Below are 17,191 nucleotides of genomic sequence, written 5' to 3'. Positions count from 1 at the left end.
AACAGACTGCCCTGCAGAAGTGCCCCCGGGCATTTTGTGCCAGGGTGCTTTGCATGCAGGAGATGGGTAACCTGGGACTCCCAGGGACAAGCACGCCTATGGGCCCTTCCTCCTCTCCCAGGTGGGATCTCCATCCCCCAGCCATCCCGTCCCTGGATGCACGCTGTCCCCACTGCTGTGTCCCCATCTCTGCAGGGAAGGGGATAGCATGGCTACACATGGCCATACACGCTCCCCTGAGTGCTGCTGAGCTCCTGGCCACGTCCCCCATGATTTACACCTGGGCATCAAAACCTCCCCTGAGGAACATCTGAGCCCCTCATGTCCTTCTGCCCGCCTGTTGAAGTGCATCAATGAGCCACCTCCATGCATTTTGTGGTGTGTTTTTTTTTTTTTTTTTTTTTTTTTTGCCCCAGTGTGCTGCATCCCAGTCCTTCCACGGTGAAACCCCCACCCCAGAAACCCCAGGGTCACCCTACAGCCACCAGCACGTCCCACCCCGGCTCCCTCCTCCTGGGCCAGAGCCACTGTGGAAAACACATCGGAGAGCGGTCTGAGCCTCATGCCGGAGCTCCCCCATCCCTCCCAGCAGCTCCCCTTTCAGCACAATCTGATCCCCTTTAGCCATTTCCTAAGCCGTGTTCCAACTCCCATACTAATCCACATTTTCTCTGGTTTAACTCATAATTTCCCATGTGGCATCATAGCAAATACTTCACTGAAGTCAAGACAGATTACATCGACCACATTTCTGGACCTAGAAAATCAGTTCCCTTATCAAAGAGAGCTATCAGGTTAATCTGGTGTGATATATCGCTGGCAAGCTCCCGTTATATTTTCTCCCATTTTCCATTTGTCTCCACATCTTTAATTGTTCTTTCTTCTGAGAGCACTGCGGGGCACAGGGGGGTCAGGCTGTCTGATGGGGATTTTTCCTTTTCTCAAGCACAGGAGGCACGCTGCCTCTCCCCACATTCCTGGGTACCACCAGTGAGCCCTCGGTCGCTAATGAGCCTGGCTAATGAACTAAAATCTCCTTACCTGGGGATGAGGTGGACTTCAGCACACCCTTTTCTTTGAGCTTGCTTGCACAGCAGAGGGCCGCCTTCAGGTTTTATCCTCCTCCATCTCCCCCAGTATCACCAGCTAGACCTGGAGGGGCTCAGACAGGGCTGGGAGCTGCCCCCGTTACGTTTCATCTCCCCTCCAGCCCGGCTGCACAGCTCATCTCTTCTCTCCTTGCTTTCTCTTTACGCATACAGCTAACCCTGCTTGAGCTTCCTCTGTAAGGTCCCACTCAGCTTGACTCCTGGCAGTTCTCCCTTCATCCCTGCACTCTCTGAACCCCGAGACAGAGCTAGATTTGCTAACTGACACCTCTCCTGCTCCTCCTCTGCTCTCTGATGTCTCCTTATGATTGTCTGCCCGTTTCCCCCCTCCCTGCCTTGCTCGGGATGCACGCTCCAGGTAGTGCTTTTTATTTAGCGAGACCTCTTTGCACGCAGCCCCCAGCCCTTCCGTCTTCTCGTTTTGCTGCTTTGCCCTGCTGAGATGGGAAAGTGCAGCCACAGGCCTGTTTTCACTTAACTCCCTGCCCAATTTAAGTGAAACGAGTCCAAGATCCTCAAACCACAGGTTTTCCTCTGCAGCCTTCATGTGCACTCACCCTGCTCGCCCGTGCCCAGCCGAACACAGCAAACATCCCCACTGCCACCAGCTGCCACTGGGTGCTGCACACCTCCCACCAGGGATGCTCCCAAACCCACTCCTCCACAGCATCCCGCTCACCTCGGGGCATTGACCACCTCCAGAGAGGCAGGGAAGTGCGGGGAGCAGGCAGGGGCCAGGGGCAGCAGCAGTGCTGCGAAAAGAAACCTCGCAGAGAACATTAAATTAAAATCCAGGCAATTAAATTAATTACCACTAAAAGCATCTCACCTGATTAGTTCCTTGCATAATTAATTGCATTATCAACACTGGGCACTCGCTTATTTATTTACTGCTTGCAGCCCCCGTGGTGTCTGAGCGTGCCCCTCAGCTGCTCAGTGCCCGGTGGGGCTGGAGCAGGCACTGGCCAGGAACACGCAGCAATAGGAAATCAGCGGGATTTTGGCTCTAATGCCAAGCAATTCCCATGGGTGCCCAAGCGGATTGACAGGGATTGCTCTAAGCGAGGAGTTTAGCAGAGGCAAGAGCCATGGCGAAGTCACGGTGATGCCACGGCTGCAAAGGAGACAGCTGGACCACAGACCCCCCTTCTCCTCGTGTCCTACAGATGTGGGCTGCAGCCCCTGTTCATTTTGCAGGGTGTTTGCAGGCACGGCCTGCTGTGCCCCTGGGTTCTGAACACCTCCTCGCCCCGATAACACAGCCAAGGGGTCGCTGACCACACGCTTACCAGCGACACACCATTCATTGCCACACTCCCAACCCTGCTACCTCCTCCATCCTCATGCCCTAGGCAGCCCACTCTGCCCTCGCTTGTTTTTCTCGTTGATTTCCAGCTTTGTCCAGCACCTCTTCCCCTTGGCCCACATGCCAACATCCCTCCCAGCAGTATCTGGTACCGTGAGATTGATGCCCTGCAGCATCACAGGCTTATGCAGCCCCTCCGCCTGACCCCGCTGTGATAGAAATGCACCTGCATGGTGCTGAAGGTGAGACAGGGAGCAGAGAAATGGGGACCTGGGGATGGCCAGCACATCCCTGGGGGGCTTCTGGCTCGTGCCTTGCAGCATCCTCCGTGGCAGCCTCAGCTCACTGCCAGCTGGTGCTCCTGGCACCCCCGGCTCTCGGTTACAAGCGCGAAACCCACAGTTGCTCTCAGCTGTACAAACACAGCAGCCCACGGAACACACAGCTGCTATCAGCTATCAGGGCGGTGTGAAATATAGCACAGCTCTTATCTCCCACGATGAGACCTGTGAATCAGCACATCTCTCACTTAAGATAAGCAAAATCCTGTGAAACGTGCAGCTGGCCTCCACCGCAGCCGTGCACGGGCTCTCCTGCAAACACACAGCAGCCTCCACCACTTTTTGGCTGTTCCTCTGATAGAAACACACTGCAGTAACCACGGCCAGCAATCTTCCTCCCTGGCTGCCCTAAAAGAGGGCTCAACTCTGACCTTTTCTACTTGCAGCCGTTGCCCCTCCTGCTGCACCATGTTGCTGGAGAAGCAACATCCCTTCCCAAACTGTTCGAGGGGCATCGTTACCATCTTTGACTCAAAGTTTGTGGCAGAATGGGCTAATTCCAGCATCCTGCTGCTGGGGTTTGTATGTCACGGGCAGCTTGCTCTGGCTCAAGAGACAGCATGGCTCTGTCCCCCCGTCCCCACAATGTCACACACCAGGGTACTCACTTCCCACCCGCAGGTAGGTCTGGTACTTGAGGTGCCAGGAGGAGCCCTCGTAGCAGGAGTACTGGCCGCTCTGCGTCAGGTCCACGTTCTTCAGGATCAGGTACGAGCCGTTCAGGTGGGAGTCGTCGATGTCGGTGCCGTTGGCCGTCCAGGTCACGGCCGCATCCCAGTCCATGGAGCCACACTTCATGGTCACGTCCGCACCTACCCGCTCATACTGGATGTGGCTGTCTGTGGAGGGGGGAGAAGAGAAAAGCAGGTGAGCTCGGAGCCCTGGGCTGCCTTGGAAATAGGATCTTACCGTAACTTGTACAGCAAGCGAGGGAAGGACTGAGCCATGGACAGACACGATGCTCAAGGAAGCACATGTTCTCCTCCTGACCCTAACAGTGGTTTACTGTGACCTTAGACCAGATAACAAACCACATCTATCTCATAGGATGCTTTCCCCCAACCTTTACCTTGGAGGAGACACATCAGGGCCACACGTATGGCTCATCAGCCAAACGCCCCACAGCATAGCCTGCTGCTCACACCACTAAGTCATTGCCACTCCTGCATCCACAAGGCTTGCTGCAGGAGGCAAATCAAGCACACACATCACAAATTCCCAGGGGAGAGAGGTGACAGACCCCAGGACGTGATACCAGCAAACTTTATTTCCTAGCGGAGGTGGGAAGTGGGCAGCTGCCCTTGCAGCTCCCTGCCTAGGAAATGAGGTGGGAGGATCGCAGCCTACCTGTGCCACACTTTGGAGAGGGGCAGCTGCTTGGCGCACGCTATGCTGTTTATCTCCCTGCTTGGTTTTTCTTCTCTCGCTACAATAACATGATGCCTTGCTGAGCTGTTTGATTTAGCATCTCGTGAGTGGGGCAGTACAGCTCATTGGGCACCAGCTGCCTAATTGAATTTTCTCAGGTTTCTGGACAGGAGTTCGAGCTGACATTCATTAATGATGCTTGGCAATTGAATCTTTCCCGTGTTGCTACACGGGCTGTGCTGAGCCGCGTGTGGCAAGAATAAAACCGTACGTGTGTGTGCATGATGCAGGGTGAAGCAGGACAGGGCGTGAGCAGGGGGTGAGCATCTCCCTCAAGGCTTCATCAAGCCTTTGTGCACAGGCAAGGGGTGTTTGATTCCCAAAGCAGTCCCAGGTTTCCAAAATGCTTTTGACAAGGTGCATCAGTAAAGGCTCCCAAGGAAACGAAGCAGCCCAGAAAAACAAGGAGGGTCCTCGCAGGGATTTATAGCAGCTAAAGGTCAGGAGACCAAAGGTGAGAGGAGGCGGTCAGGCTTGGCAGAGGAAGACGTCACCGGTGAGGTTTGACAGAGATCAGAGCTGGGCCGGAGCTGCCCAGCATGCTGTAACTCATGTGGAAGAGGGGGGCATGGCAGTGAGAGGAGGCAGCCGAGGCTGTAAGGGCAGCAAAATTAAAGCTGGGGGCAAAAGTGATACAGAAGGGTGTCACGGTACAGACCAGCTCTGTATCGATAAACACGCAGGGACACATGGGGTGAGGAAGGGCTTGTTTGCCTTGCTGTCCCTGCAGTCACGGCTCCAAATTAGCTGCAGCCTCCATGGAAACACATCTTGGAGTGTCACACTCAGTTCCCTGAAAACATCCGCTCGGTGGCAATCAAAAATGCAAACCCAATGATAGGAATTATTAAGCAAGGGCTTGAGAACAAAACAGAAAGTGCTGGACCCTACAAGCCGCACACAATGCTATGCCCGTGTCATTAAGAGCACAGTTTTCAGATGAAAAATCAGCAGAAGAAGGAAATGTGGAAAAGCAAAGGTCAGAAACAGCCCCTCTGTAAGGGATGGCATGGCAGACTCAATTTCTTCATCCCCATAAAGAGACAACTGGCTGGAGACCTAGATAACACCTAAACAGGCACCTAAATAACACTGAATGACATGGAGAGGATGAATAGAGAAGGACTGCTTCCTCTTTCTCCTAAGAAAATAATTAAGGGGCAGCAAATGAAACAAGGAAAATAAAGTGCTTCTTCTGCACAATGTGTAATGACATTTCCAAAACCCACATACTTCAGTTGCTGTGCATGTCTGAATTTTGGTGAAAAGCGTGATTAAACAAATCTATCAACCAAGGGTGGTAAAACACCGAGCTGCCCCAGCAAGCCCACAGTGGGGAGAGATAAGAAAAGCACCCCTGTGCCCATCCTGCTCTTTTCTCTCACTCTAGATTCCAGCTCCTGGGTCCTGCTGAGAGCTGGGACCAAGGGCTACATGATGTGGTATGGTCCAGCCATGCCTGCACCTTAGGGAGAAGTCCACAGCCTGAGCCCATCTGCAAAGGAGAGTGCCCTGGGATGAAGCTGGCCCTGAGGGATTCCTCCTGAAGACCCCCGGCAAGCAGCTGCATGTCAGTACACCTACTTCTGATAGGGAAATGATATCTTTGAGGATGCTGTCCTTGCTGGAAGGGGATGCTGAGAACAGTAGTGGAAATGGGCTGAAGGTAGTAAGATGCTGCTGAGATGTCTCAGGATCATCTCAGACACTGGCTAAAAGTGTTTTGAGTGCCTTAAAAGAGCTTACAGCATCCAGTGACAGGAAGAAAGAAGGAAGAGCATCCCAGCTGAGGAGTCTGTGGGGAGGGGCAGCTGGACTGGGTCCAGATAAATGGGCAGATTGGTGGAAATTTGGAAGACGGATGAGTGGGGAGATGAACGAGTGTGTGTGCCTGCAGACAGATGGATAGCTGGCTGGCTGGGCACAGCTGGGATGGGGGGAAGTGTATGAAGAAGAAAGGATAGATGACTATGGAAGTGGATGGATGGATGAGCGTATGTGAGGATGCAGAGCAACGTACGAGGATGGAGGATGGAGGACTAACATTTGAGCAGCAGGCTGGCTGGATCAGTATGTGGATGGAGGGACGGATGGGCAGATGGATGGAGGGATGGCTGGGTGGGTGGGTGTGCAGAGGGAGGGAAGGATCAATGAATGGCAGCAGGGGAGGGGGTGGTTGGCTGTTCAAATGGCTGGGCAGATGGATGGATTGACAGATGACTAGGCAGATGGGCAGATGGATCCACGTAGATAACAGACCTAAAGCATGGATCCCAGCATCTTACTCCAGTTCTGCTCTGATTTCTTCCCTTGCATAAGGTACTCCTTTGAATAGATTTTCCCTTGCCCTTTCCTGCTGGTTCCTGTAAGGCCATTGACCCTCCTGCCCTCACACCTGCGGGGCAGAGACTGTGGAGATGCAACATCACCCAGCAGTGCGTGGAGAAATGCCTGCTGCAGCAATTCAGGGAAGGATTGGGGCAGGGGAAAGCTCCGGGGTGCCCAGCTCTGCTTCTCAGGACTGCAGCTGAGGGCTTGCCTGTAGCTGGGGAGGCAGGGCTAGGCTGGGAAGGGGGAAAAGGCACCTTGAATTATTTCCTGTTGGTCCTCAAACACAGCACAAACACGCTGGCATGCATCCAGAAGGACGCAGGGAGCCATTCCTGGAAGACAGGTCTTTGAAAGCAATAGTCTTTCCCAGGGCAATGACTTAAGGCTCCTGACAAAGAAGAAACCCAAAGCACAGTGTCAGAGCAGGCATTTCCCCCAGATGGGTTTAATGACCCTCACGCTGGGGCTGAGCCAGGTCCCCATGTCACATCCAGCCACGTGGATGTGTGGCACCCCACTGCCCCCCCTGTGTCACCTCCCTTTGCCTGTCCTGAGCTGCAGCTACCAGCAGTGCTTTTGGGTGGGGACAGGTGAGGGCAACAAGAGCCTTTCCCATGGGAACACATTTAATGCTTCCCAAATCCAGCCTGCCCAGCTGGAGCTCCTCAGCTGAAACTTCCTCCTCGTTTCCCTTCTTAATGATTCTTGACCTGCAAGGGCAGCACCACTGAAACCTCTGCAGCTCCCACCCCCCCCCAGCACCCCAGTGGGGCTCCTTGTGCCAGGGTCCATCCCAAGCCAGCCCCTTGCAAGCACTCATGGGGGCCAAAACCATCCCAGTGATTTGCACACTGGAACAACTGCTCCCACCCATGGGCCTCTGTCCACATTCACTGTGGGGCTGCTGCTGGTGTAAGCACAGAGTGAGCAAAAGGAAGGCACCAAAGCATTTTTGGGAATGGGCACAACTGCTCTGCACCCTCCTGCACTCTTCTCATCTGCAGGTGGGGAAACTGAGGCAGCGAGAAAGGATACGTCCCCCTCTCCCCCATGGGACACGGAGCACTTCTGCAGCAGGAATCTGTCCTGAAGTATCTGTATCGCCCCACTAGCCTACGTACCTCTCGCCCAGAGCTGTGTGCTTGGCCATGAGTAATAATCCGAGCAGCTAATTAGATCTCTGTGTATGCATTCATAAATTATACATTTAATATTTACACAGTGCCGGGGGTACGCTGAGAGCTCTCCAAGCAGATGGAGCAGCGAGGTCTCACACCCTGCAACTTCCCGCTGTAAATGAGACTTGTAATGAGATCCAACGGGATCAGAGAGATGTTCCTGACCCTCTCTGGCCTTTGGCTGTGGGTCTCCCAGGGAACTGGCACAACCACGTAGCTTCTCTCGTGCTCCAGCACCCATGCTGGCCAGCCTGGGCATCACTGACCCTGCTCAAGGGGTGCTGTTGGCTCTGCTCCCAGCTGTAGCTTTGTGGTCCTGGGGGTTGCCTTTCTTGAGATGAAACAGCCTCTAGCACTGGAAAGGGTTTCCCTACACCATCTTCCTGAAGTGCACCCCATCCTTGATCTCCTCACGTCCATTCCCTCCAGTGCTGCTTGGTCTCTTGCACTGCTTTCGTTGCCAGCAGAAACCTTCCCTTCCAGAAGAAGGAATTTCATGCTTAAGGAGGCAGTTCTTCCGCAAGTGATTTAAAACTAAATACATCTTTGTAAGGAAACAGGCATAATTAAGTGTCATCGATGTAGCCAAAGATATGGACCGTTCCAAGTTAATTTTGTCCATTAATGAAGAATTGCAGCAAGCGGAGCCCACGTTTGTTTGCTCTACTTTGGTAAATCCCTGGAGTCAGCAGCTTTGCTTTCTTGACAAGAAAAAATAATTAGCAAGAAACTTTAATTAAGAGATAACAGATGGGTGCTAAAGGACTTGTACTCAATCACTCCACGATAGCCTGGAAGCAGATCTCGCTTTGCTTCAGGGGCATTGCAGAGGATGCACTTTCTCTCTCCACTGTGGTCGGCTCCTGGCCAGCTCTGGGGCAGGCGAGCCTCTTCCCTCGGCCTGGATGTGACCACAAAATGTTCTCCTGTGAGGGGTGGCACAGCCAGCTGCCCTCAGGGGAGCTCTCCTCCAGCAGCACACCCAGAACAACATCCCACCACTGCTCGGCGGTGGCAGGAGCCTGCTCCCCCCAAAACACAGCTGGGCAGCAAGCAAGCACCCTACTGGGGAGAAAACCCAGCACCAAGCCCATCTGGAAAGAGCAGGATGGAGACCAGAGACTGGTTTTGTTGGGAAGCAGCCTCTCCTGACCTGCCCGACCCCACCAGCCCAGAGCATGCCAGGGGCACTGCCCCTCGCAGGAAGGCTCTCTACCAGGGCCACCTCGTGTCCCCACCTGCCACCATGCCCAGCTCACGCTGTACAGCACCATGCTGCCCTGACACCAAATAGTTCCTGGCCACAAGGGACAAACAAGCCTGGGACTGAGCTCTTCCAGGGCTGCTAAGGCTGCTGTACCCATCTGCAATGATTGCACCTCTCTGGCACTGACGGTTTTGTGTTGCCATGCGCACGACCAGAAGATGAGCTGCTGCTGCTCCTGCTCTTCTGTCCTGCTGAGCCCATATGCCCTGGAGCAGGGATGGGAAGCCTGGATGCTGTTGGGCTGGTGACCTTGTTGTTTTGTTTTGCTTTGCTTTGTTTTGCTTTGCTTTGTTTTGTTTTGTTTTCTCCTAGGAGACTTTGGTCTCTCGTCCCAGGAAGGGACCTGAGCTCATGCGCTCATCTGTTTTCCTGCAGGAGGTCTTGGTAGGAGCTTCCCTTGGATGTCTTAGCTTTTCTGTTCCAAAAATGCCCATGCCCTGGGATCCCAAACACCCTCCTTGCTCGGACAGCCTGAGCTATGACTCTGGTTTCATCCTAAGGCTGGACTTGTCCTTGCAGATTTGGCTTTCTTGCAAAGCTGTGCCCCCTGAGATGATTTGTCCTGAGGCAGAGCAGTCACCTGGCGAAGCAGCAACTCCCCCAGCCCCCTGTATCTACACTGCAGCTGCCCCAACACATTAGTGGATGGCAAGAAAAGGAAGGTGTTCAAGGGCCAGAGAGAGATGAATGGCAATAAACAGAGCAAGCACATGGTGGAAAAATCCCACTGATAACCTCCAAGCTGTGCTTGCTTGAGCCTTCGCCCTTCGCTGCCAGGTGACTGGAGTTAGCACTGCGGGTGAATTACGGGCTTGTTTTCTGCTCCTGCTTTTTCATGCCGACAGGACAAATAACTTAGGCCACAAAAGAGTGCTTAGATCAGGCTTTTCAGCACCATTTAGGAGGAAATCGATAAGATTCGGAATTAGGTGCCCAAATCACAGCCGTAAAATGCAAGAAAAGCCCATTGCGGTTCCGCAGCAGCGCCGAGACGCCTGCATCTACCAGGCATGGGGAGGGGGCAGAGGCAGATAGAGACGTCAGGCACCCTGCACCACGAGCTGCCTTCCTCCCCATCACTTCTGGCCAGTGCCCATCATCCTCAAACAAAAACCTCCCTCCGAGCACAGCAGCACAGCCCTGCTCCTGCATGGCCCTGCTCAGGGCTGTGGGTTAGCATCAGGCATTGGGCAAGATTTTGTTATTATTAGCACAGAGTTATGGGCAAGATTTTGTTATTATTAGCACACAACTATGGAAGTCAGAGGCGTAAAAGACCTGTTGGGTCCCACTCAGTCCATCCTCCTTCTGCCAAGACAGTATTGGTCCCTGCAGCATATTTACTATTTCTCCGGTCTAATTTTACATACTGTACAATCTGCGCAGTGCCAAGTTACGATCCCTGTGTGAGAAGCACAGCTCTCAATTTCCAGGCTCTCGGGTGTGTAAAATCACAACCGCGATGTTAAATTAACTTTTTTTTTTTTTTTTGCATTTAATCATTTAATAGCTCTAAAATTCAGCCCCTCAGGCTCTTTCTGTCTGTCTGTTGGCGTGGGCTTTGCCTGCTGTAGGCCAGTGGCTTGTCGCTGACTGATGCAACGCTCACACCCCTGGGTGGATCGGCAGCAGCTGGGCTTGAAGCTGGGACCGCTGCAACTTAACACGTGAACTTCTGTGGCCCGAGCTTGAAAAACTCCTCCACTTCCTCAACCGCAGGTACAGGAGGCTAAGCCTCCTCCTCACGGCATAGCCCCTGAAGGGACAAGGCACAGGGCACAACTTGTGCTCGGGGCCAGGACTCAAAGGCAGCACACCGGATTAATTCAGGAATCGAAGCAGGGAGGTGATCTGCAGCATCAAGATGCGGGGGTACCCTGTGGCCATCCCCTGGTTTGTCACCTTGCTGTCACGATATGTCCTCCAGCACAGCAGAGCTCAGCAGTGCCTGCCAGCAGCTGGGGTGAAGGCAGTGAAATGGGAGCTACCTTGGAAAGGAAAAGTTCCCTGTGATGTCCCTGGAAACCCCCAGGAGGAACAGCAGCACTTCTCCCTCCATCCAGATACCCACTGGAGGAGAGACCCCAGAACTTGTTTCTACTCAAAAGAAGAATTCCTTCACCCTGCACCAGCACCAAGGCTTCCCCTTGTGTTCTTGGCCGTGGGATAACAGAGGAGCTGAGATGCAGGTGCACATGGGGAAGAATAGATGGCAATAAGAAGCAAGGCATTTTTGCAAGTCTTTTTCCTTTTTTTTTTTTTTTTTTTTTTTTTGATTCAGTCACCATCTCTCACATCTCTGAGCAACACTTGTACTCCCGTAGCCTAGCTGATTTCAAAGCAATATTAATAATAAAGCAACAATCTACTCTGCCCATCAGGGGCTGTATTAACAATTAAGCCAAGGCCTCAGGATTTGCCAGTGTAATAACAAGATATTACATTTGCATTTCATGCCTTTCACTCCGAAAGACCCTAAAGCAAAGCCAAGTGAGGGAGCGACGAGCAGCGCGTGCTGAGCTGTACTCAGCAGTCACGAGGAGCATCTTCTGGGTGCAGCCCTCCCACGGTGAAAAATGGCCACAAGTCACCTCCATGGTGTGCTGGAAAGTGCCCTGCTGCCCCCAGAGAGGTGAAGGTGAGGTGCACACCTTTGTATTGCATGAGGCAAGAGGAAACTGCAAGTGCCTGCTGCTGTGGGGCAGCCAGAGGCTCTGCAAGGCAGCTCGTGCAGATGTGCACACAGACGATTGCAAAACACAATGAAGAAGCACATGCAGAGTTATCCCCTGGAAAGATTAGGTTACGATTAAACGGGGACTTTTCATCTCGGTTTCCCATTCCTAGCAGCAGCACCAGCTGCTTTCAAGAGGAGGGTACATGCAGCCCCTCGGAGAAACGTGACCTCCTGCCTGGCCCTGCTCACGTGCTGCTGCCCCTAAGCACCACTGTCTGGAACACTTTTTAAAAATCTTTTAAAAAATGCTCCCCATTAAGCAACCATTTCCAAGCAGCCTCAGCAGCTGACTGGTGGCAGAGACCCCGCATTCATTGTGCAGAGCCCCAAACAGCCGAGCTGTAATTTCTGTTTGATGCTGGTCGCCTCTCCATTTCTGGAAACACCTCCTTCCCTGCAGAGCCTTTCCTGCTCATCTACCCACCGCTATTCCCTCTCCATACAGCTTTTATTACAATGCCTCTGACTAATCTCTCCGAAGGGAAGAGCAGGGCTGCTTTCAGGGAGCTCAGCTTGCCTTTGAGAGCTCCTCCTAACCTTCAATTACCGCCGCTGCTGCTTTGCACAGCCCTCAGCTTGGTGGTTGCTGGGCTTTTTTTCGTGGTGGTGGTGGGTTGTTTTGATTGTTTGTTTGTTTTTTCCTTCTGTGTTTGGGATGATGAGCAAATGTTAGTTCAGGAGCAGACATTCATTCAGCATGATTTGAACTAATTGCCCTTTTTTTTTTTCCGCCCTATATTTCAACGCTTGGAATATCCAAGTGTCTTGTTGCAAAACAAAAGTTAAAATGCCAAAGCATTCATTGAGTGAAACAAATGAACGTGCCCGGCTCTCTGGAGAACTCCTTGGGTTTGAAGTGGTAGAAGATTTTAGGGAAACTTTTTTTGCAAGTAAAAGTATACAGAAGCTCACGATGTCTAGGAGGAAGAGAGCTGCAGTTATATGAAGGCGCTACTGAATTACAACTATTATTAGCACAAGGTCCTTGAATTCTGGAATTTCTGCAAAATGTTTTGAATTCAGGTTCTGAAGCATTTAAAGGGCTCGAGAAAATATCTTTGGCTCCAAGTCAGCAAAGCACTTAGGCGAGCTCTTAACTTTCAGCATGTGTTTAAGTACCTTGCTGACTTGGGGCTTTTAACCCCGGCAAAAAGAAAGCAAGCAGGGAAGAAAAGCCAAAGGAAAAGTTTGTGTGCATGTGGAAATCTCCAGACAAGCTGAAAAAATATGGGAATCTCTTCTGGAAAGTAGGAGAACAAATAATAATAATGACATGCCTTAAAATTAAACACTAGGGAAAGCTTTCTATGGGGAGAAAGACTCCCAGAACAAATGGAGCATTTCGTTGTAGCCTAACGCTGACTTTGCTCTCCTGCTTCTTCAGCACGCTGAAATTATTTATTGCTGAAAAAAAAAAATAGTTCGGAAGTGGGAGGGGGAAGCTAAGCGTGATGGGGGAGAGAAAAATCTTGGCTCGAGCAGTGAAAAACATCTCTGAAATGAGTCGGCTGTGGGAGGCTGCCTGTCAGGAGGGAGGAAGAGGAGGGAGGAGGAAGCAATGAGTGGCAGTTGCAGGAGAGCCCAGGGCAGGAGCCTGCGTGTGTCCACGGGGCACAGGCTTGCAGCAGCTGCTTCCATGAGAAGGGAGGATCTGAAAAAGTCCAAAAGCAGATCCAAAGGGCACGGGGAGGCAGAAACTCTGCCTTCGATCAATGCAAATCTATGCACGCACAGGCAGAAAATGGCTTTTTCGCTACCTCATGCTGGAGGCCATGAATAGAAAACAATCTTTTCAGCTCCGCTGGTCACACCCCTCGCCGGCCGGTCGCAGCAGCATTGGGCTCTATGCATGTTTATTTTCTAAAGCAAAGAAAAAATAGGCTGCGTCTCCCGGTGGTGGGAGAGCACGGGCTGGCTGCAGCCCACACAGGGTGATGGGGCCGGAGGGATGCTCAAAGGCTCCACCAGGCTCAGTGCTCACAGCATCCCTCAGTTCCAGGTTTCAGGAATGGTGCAGGAAGGCTCAGGATAAGGCAGAGATGCACCTCAGGACCTGTTGGAGCAAAAGCCTTAACTTTGGAAAAAAAAATCTCAAAAGTTTTTTTTTTTTTTCCCTAAAAAAAAAAAAAGGCTTGATTCCTTCTGAAGGAAACCAAAGGGTTTCGTGTCTCTTAAACTGCCCCTGCTGTGTTGTACAAAAGGCTTTACAACCCTCTTTTTGGAGGAGGGAGAGTTGTCAATTCAAAGTGAAGTGTCAAACACCATTTCAGAAAAACACCAAAAAGACATGCCGCAGCCCTTCCCCTCTTTCCATTCCTCTTTTTCCCCTGCCAGTGAAATACAATTTTGTGAAACATTTGGACGTTGACGGCACTTCATTTTCCAATGGAAAGAAGGCTCCCCCGAGGTCAGAGCTCCCGAGGGGGATGCCCTGGCAGGGTGCGGGGGGCTCCTCCTCACTGCTCAGGCTGCGGCGCTGCCTGCAGACCCCTGGGACAGGCAGGCAGCGAGAGGTGGCTGGTGCCTTAATGAGCTGACAACTCAAGGAGATGAGACAAATGAGAGCAGTGTCTTACAGACGGGAACCCGAGTCCCGAATGGAGATGAACTGACTGGCCCAAGTATGTGCAAGTAGAGCCGTACTCTGATTTTCCTCCTCCTCTGTGATCCGATGGCACCTGGCACAACAACACCATGGGAACATCCAAAGCACAGCTCACGTTGGGGCCTGTGTTGCTTTACCCATCTGGAACCTCCAGGGTGCCAACACGTCCTGCCCTCAGCCCTACAAGCCACTAGTACAGCGTACACTGGTGATTCTCCCTGAAGTAGCAAGGCAAAAAGCCTCCTATAAATACTGGTTATGTGAAAAAGCTCCTCTGGGCTAAGCAAGTTAAGAAAAATGGTCCAAACTCACCAGAGGAAGGAAAACACAATTAAATCACCTAACAAACAGCCTGCATCCACTGATCCCCAGTGCTACACTCACATTGTTTGACTAGGCCACCTCTGCACTGCTAGCTGTGCATGTGTGCTGGGCAGCACGAAGCCCATCAGCACCCAGGGGTCCCTAGCACATAAACCCACTGGGAACCCCAGTGATGGCTTGTGCATGGAAATGCTTGGGACCTGCAGGTCCTGGCCACAGCACGAATTAAAGGGAGGTGGTGTTTGCAAGGACCCAATATCTACCTGGGAACAGGTCTGCACGCACTCCCTCCAAGCCCCTCTGTTTCCTTCCGACCCATGCAAAGGCTACCAGCCCTCATCGCTGCAACCCAGCCACGATCTGGGTCTCACCACTCACAGACGATGGGCTGCCTAGCTCCAGGTATCTGAATTAATTTTCAAAGAGATAGAGGAGCTTCATCCAGACTGTTCCTCAAAGCTCATGGCAGGAGCTTACCGCTGGGTCTATGACACGAAGCATCACACGACAGGTTAAAAGTGCTGCCATGTGCGCCTCCACTCTTGGTGTTTCTCACTATGGGGTCTTCACTCTGAAGCTATGATTTAGGGCAGGATAAACATTGTAACAGGATTAAATCCGCCACTTAAATCCTGAAATTCTCCTCCTGGGTTTACATCACAAAGTCCTACTCATGGATCAATAGAAAGACACCCACAGCTGTCTCTCTGGGGCTGCCAAGAATGTAATTGGAAAAACACAGAGAAAGAAATACAAAACGGCTAGAGAAGTACACGGACTCGCACGGCTCAGTGGACGAGACGTGTCCAGACCATGCAGTGAGATGGACAACTTCTCAGGGAGGGCAGGCTCACCAAGAGGGAGAGAGGCTGACCTCTGGCTGTCTTGCTGAGATTGGGAACACCTCCCTTCTCAAGAGATTGATCCAATGCCCAACCTTCCCCAAATTTCCTGGGGGACAAGGCACATCCTACATAGCACTTCTGGGCTGCCCAGGGGTCACTGCTGTGCTTAGACTGGGGGAACTGGGAGCAGAGGAGGACCCCTGCTGTGATGAGTGAATCTCCTGGTGGGCTGATGGATTCAACGACGCTGGCCCTGCTGCCACACATGGGACTTGAGCAGCACCTTCACAAAGTCTAAATCAAACTAAGCCAATGCCATAAACCAGAAGAAAACAACAACAACAACAACAACAACAAAACCCTGTGTCTATGTATAAACAAATGTTCATTTTGAAGCACCAGCTGTCAAAGTCCCGTGGTATCTCTGTTCTCCTGGGAGCTCCCTTTCTGTCTCCCTTGCAGCCATCGCAGCAGCAATGCAACTTCTGCAGAGCACCGACTGGCAGCACGAAAATGGCCGTGGTGATTGTATCGCAACACTTCGCTGCTTCCCTGAGCCGCAGCTCCCTCCTCCGCTGTTGGAAGTGAAGTCCAATCAATGCTAATTAATTAAGGGCCAGAACCCGCCAACCATGGTCACATCGAGTTCAGCGCTGTTCCTTGAATATTCAGGGCTCACTCTCTGCCAAAGCAAGAGACTTGGGTGGAAAACAACAGGAATTTGCCTTGCAAGCCAGGAAGGACAGATGGATATGTCCCTCTGCTCTCAGGGCTGATAGCTGGAGGAGCAGCCTGTGTGGGGCAGACCTGATGTACCCCAGCTACACCTCAGCAGAGCAGCATTGACACAATAGGAAGGGCACTGAGTCAGCCTGCAGATGTCCCTAAATGCTCTCCACAGAGCTGGCAGAGCAATTTTCCCTATCCAAGACCAAGTGGAGGATACTCGTGATGGGTCCAAGCATCTCTGCCAGCAAGGGGTGGCACATACTTTCCCTGACCACACAAAGGGCTGCATTCTGTGTTGGAGAGGGATGGGTGTTACTGGGAAAAGCTGGGGATGCTCCTCAGGAACAAAGCCCTGGAGATAGCTGTGCCATAGAAAAATCCTAGGAAGGTGAATGGACTTCCAAGAGGCAGCACCCATGGGAATGGCACGGTGGGTTACTACAGCAAGCAAGCCTGTGGCTGCTTCTGGGCCTTCCTCCCCCTGCCAAGGGCCTCGTGATGCTCTGACATCTGGGAGGCACCAGTGGGGACCCAAGTTCCTGAGCTCTTCCACTGCACCATGCAGCAGGGACCGTCACCAAAGGAAAAAGGAGACAGGCACACAGGCCAATCCCCCCGTGCTTTCCACCACGATGGTAAAACTAATTTTCTAGTCTGCTGAGCACAGAAGCTTGTGTGTGATCGCCAGTCAGGCACATCGTGCCTCATTGTGCACCTCCAACCCCTCCCAACAGCAGGCATCCTGCCGAGCTCAGCAGCACCTCTCCACTCCTGAGCAACACCACTGGGTTTTCCTGCTATGCCCCAAGCCTCCCCCGATGTCCCAGCAGCTGGCACAGGTTGTGGCAGGTCTCCAGGCTCCCATTGATGGCCAGGCACGGAGGCTTCCCATGGGAAATCACAGCGAGAGGGTTAGATTACCATCTGGATTCAATGCCCTCCATCCTGCGTGCCTCAGTTTCTCCCTTGCGCAGCGTGCTCTCAGCTGGAG

The 17,191-nt window shown here is 52.4% G+C and overlaps 1 protein-coding gene across 10 annotated transcripts in view; it reads right to left on the bottom strand.

Moving 5' to 3' along the window:
- Window positions 1-17,191, bottom strand: part of CNTFR (ciliary neurotrophic factor receptor) — a gene marked incomplete at its 3' end in the record, with an annotated part of 175,304 nt that overhangs the window by 46,689 nt on the left and 111,424 nt on the right. For all 10 annotated transcript variants that reach the window (XM_082784089.1, XM_082784081.1, XM_082784086.1 and 7 more), the window contains one exon: window positions 3,365-3,595. In XM_082784089.1, the coding sequence (XP_082640215.1) occupies window positions 3,365-3,595 (231 nt within the window). The remainder of the gene's footprint in view (window positions 1-3,364; window positions 3,596-17,191) is intronic.

This window comes from Aythya marila (assembly GCF_965140915.1).
Source record: "Aythya marila genome assembly, chromosome: Z".
Taxonomy (NCBI): domain Eukaryota; kingdom Metazoa; phylum Chordata; class Aves; order Anseriformes; family Anatidae; genus Aythya; species Aythya marila.
The sequence above is the reverse complement of the archived record's forward strand: the minus strand, read 5'-3'. Positions and strand labels throughout refer to the sequence as shown.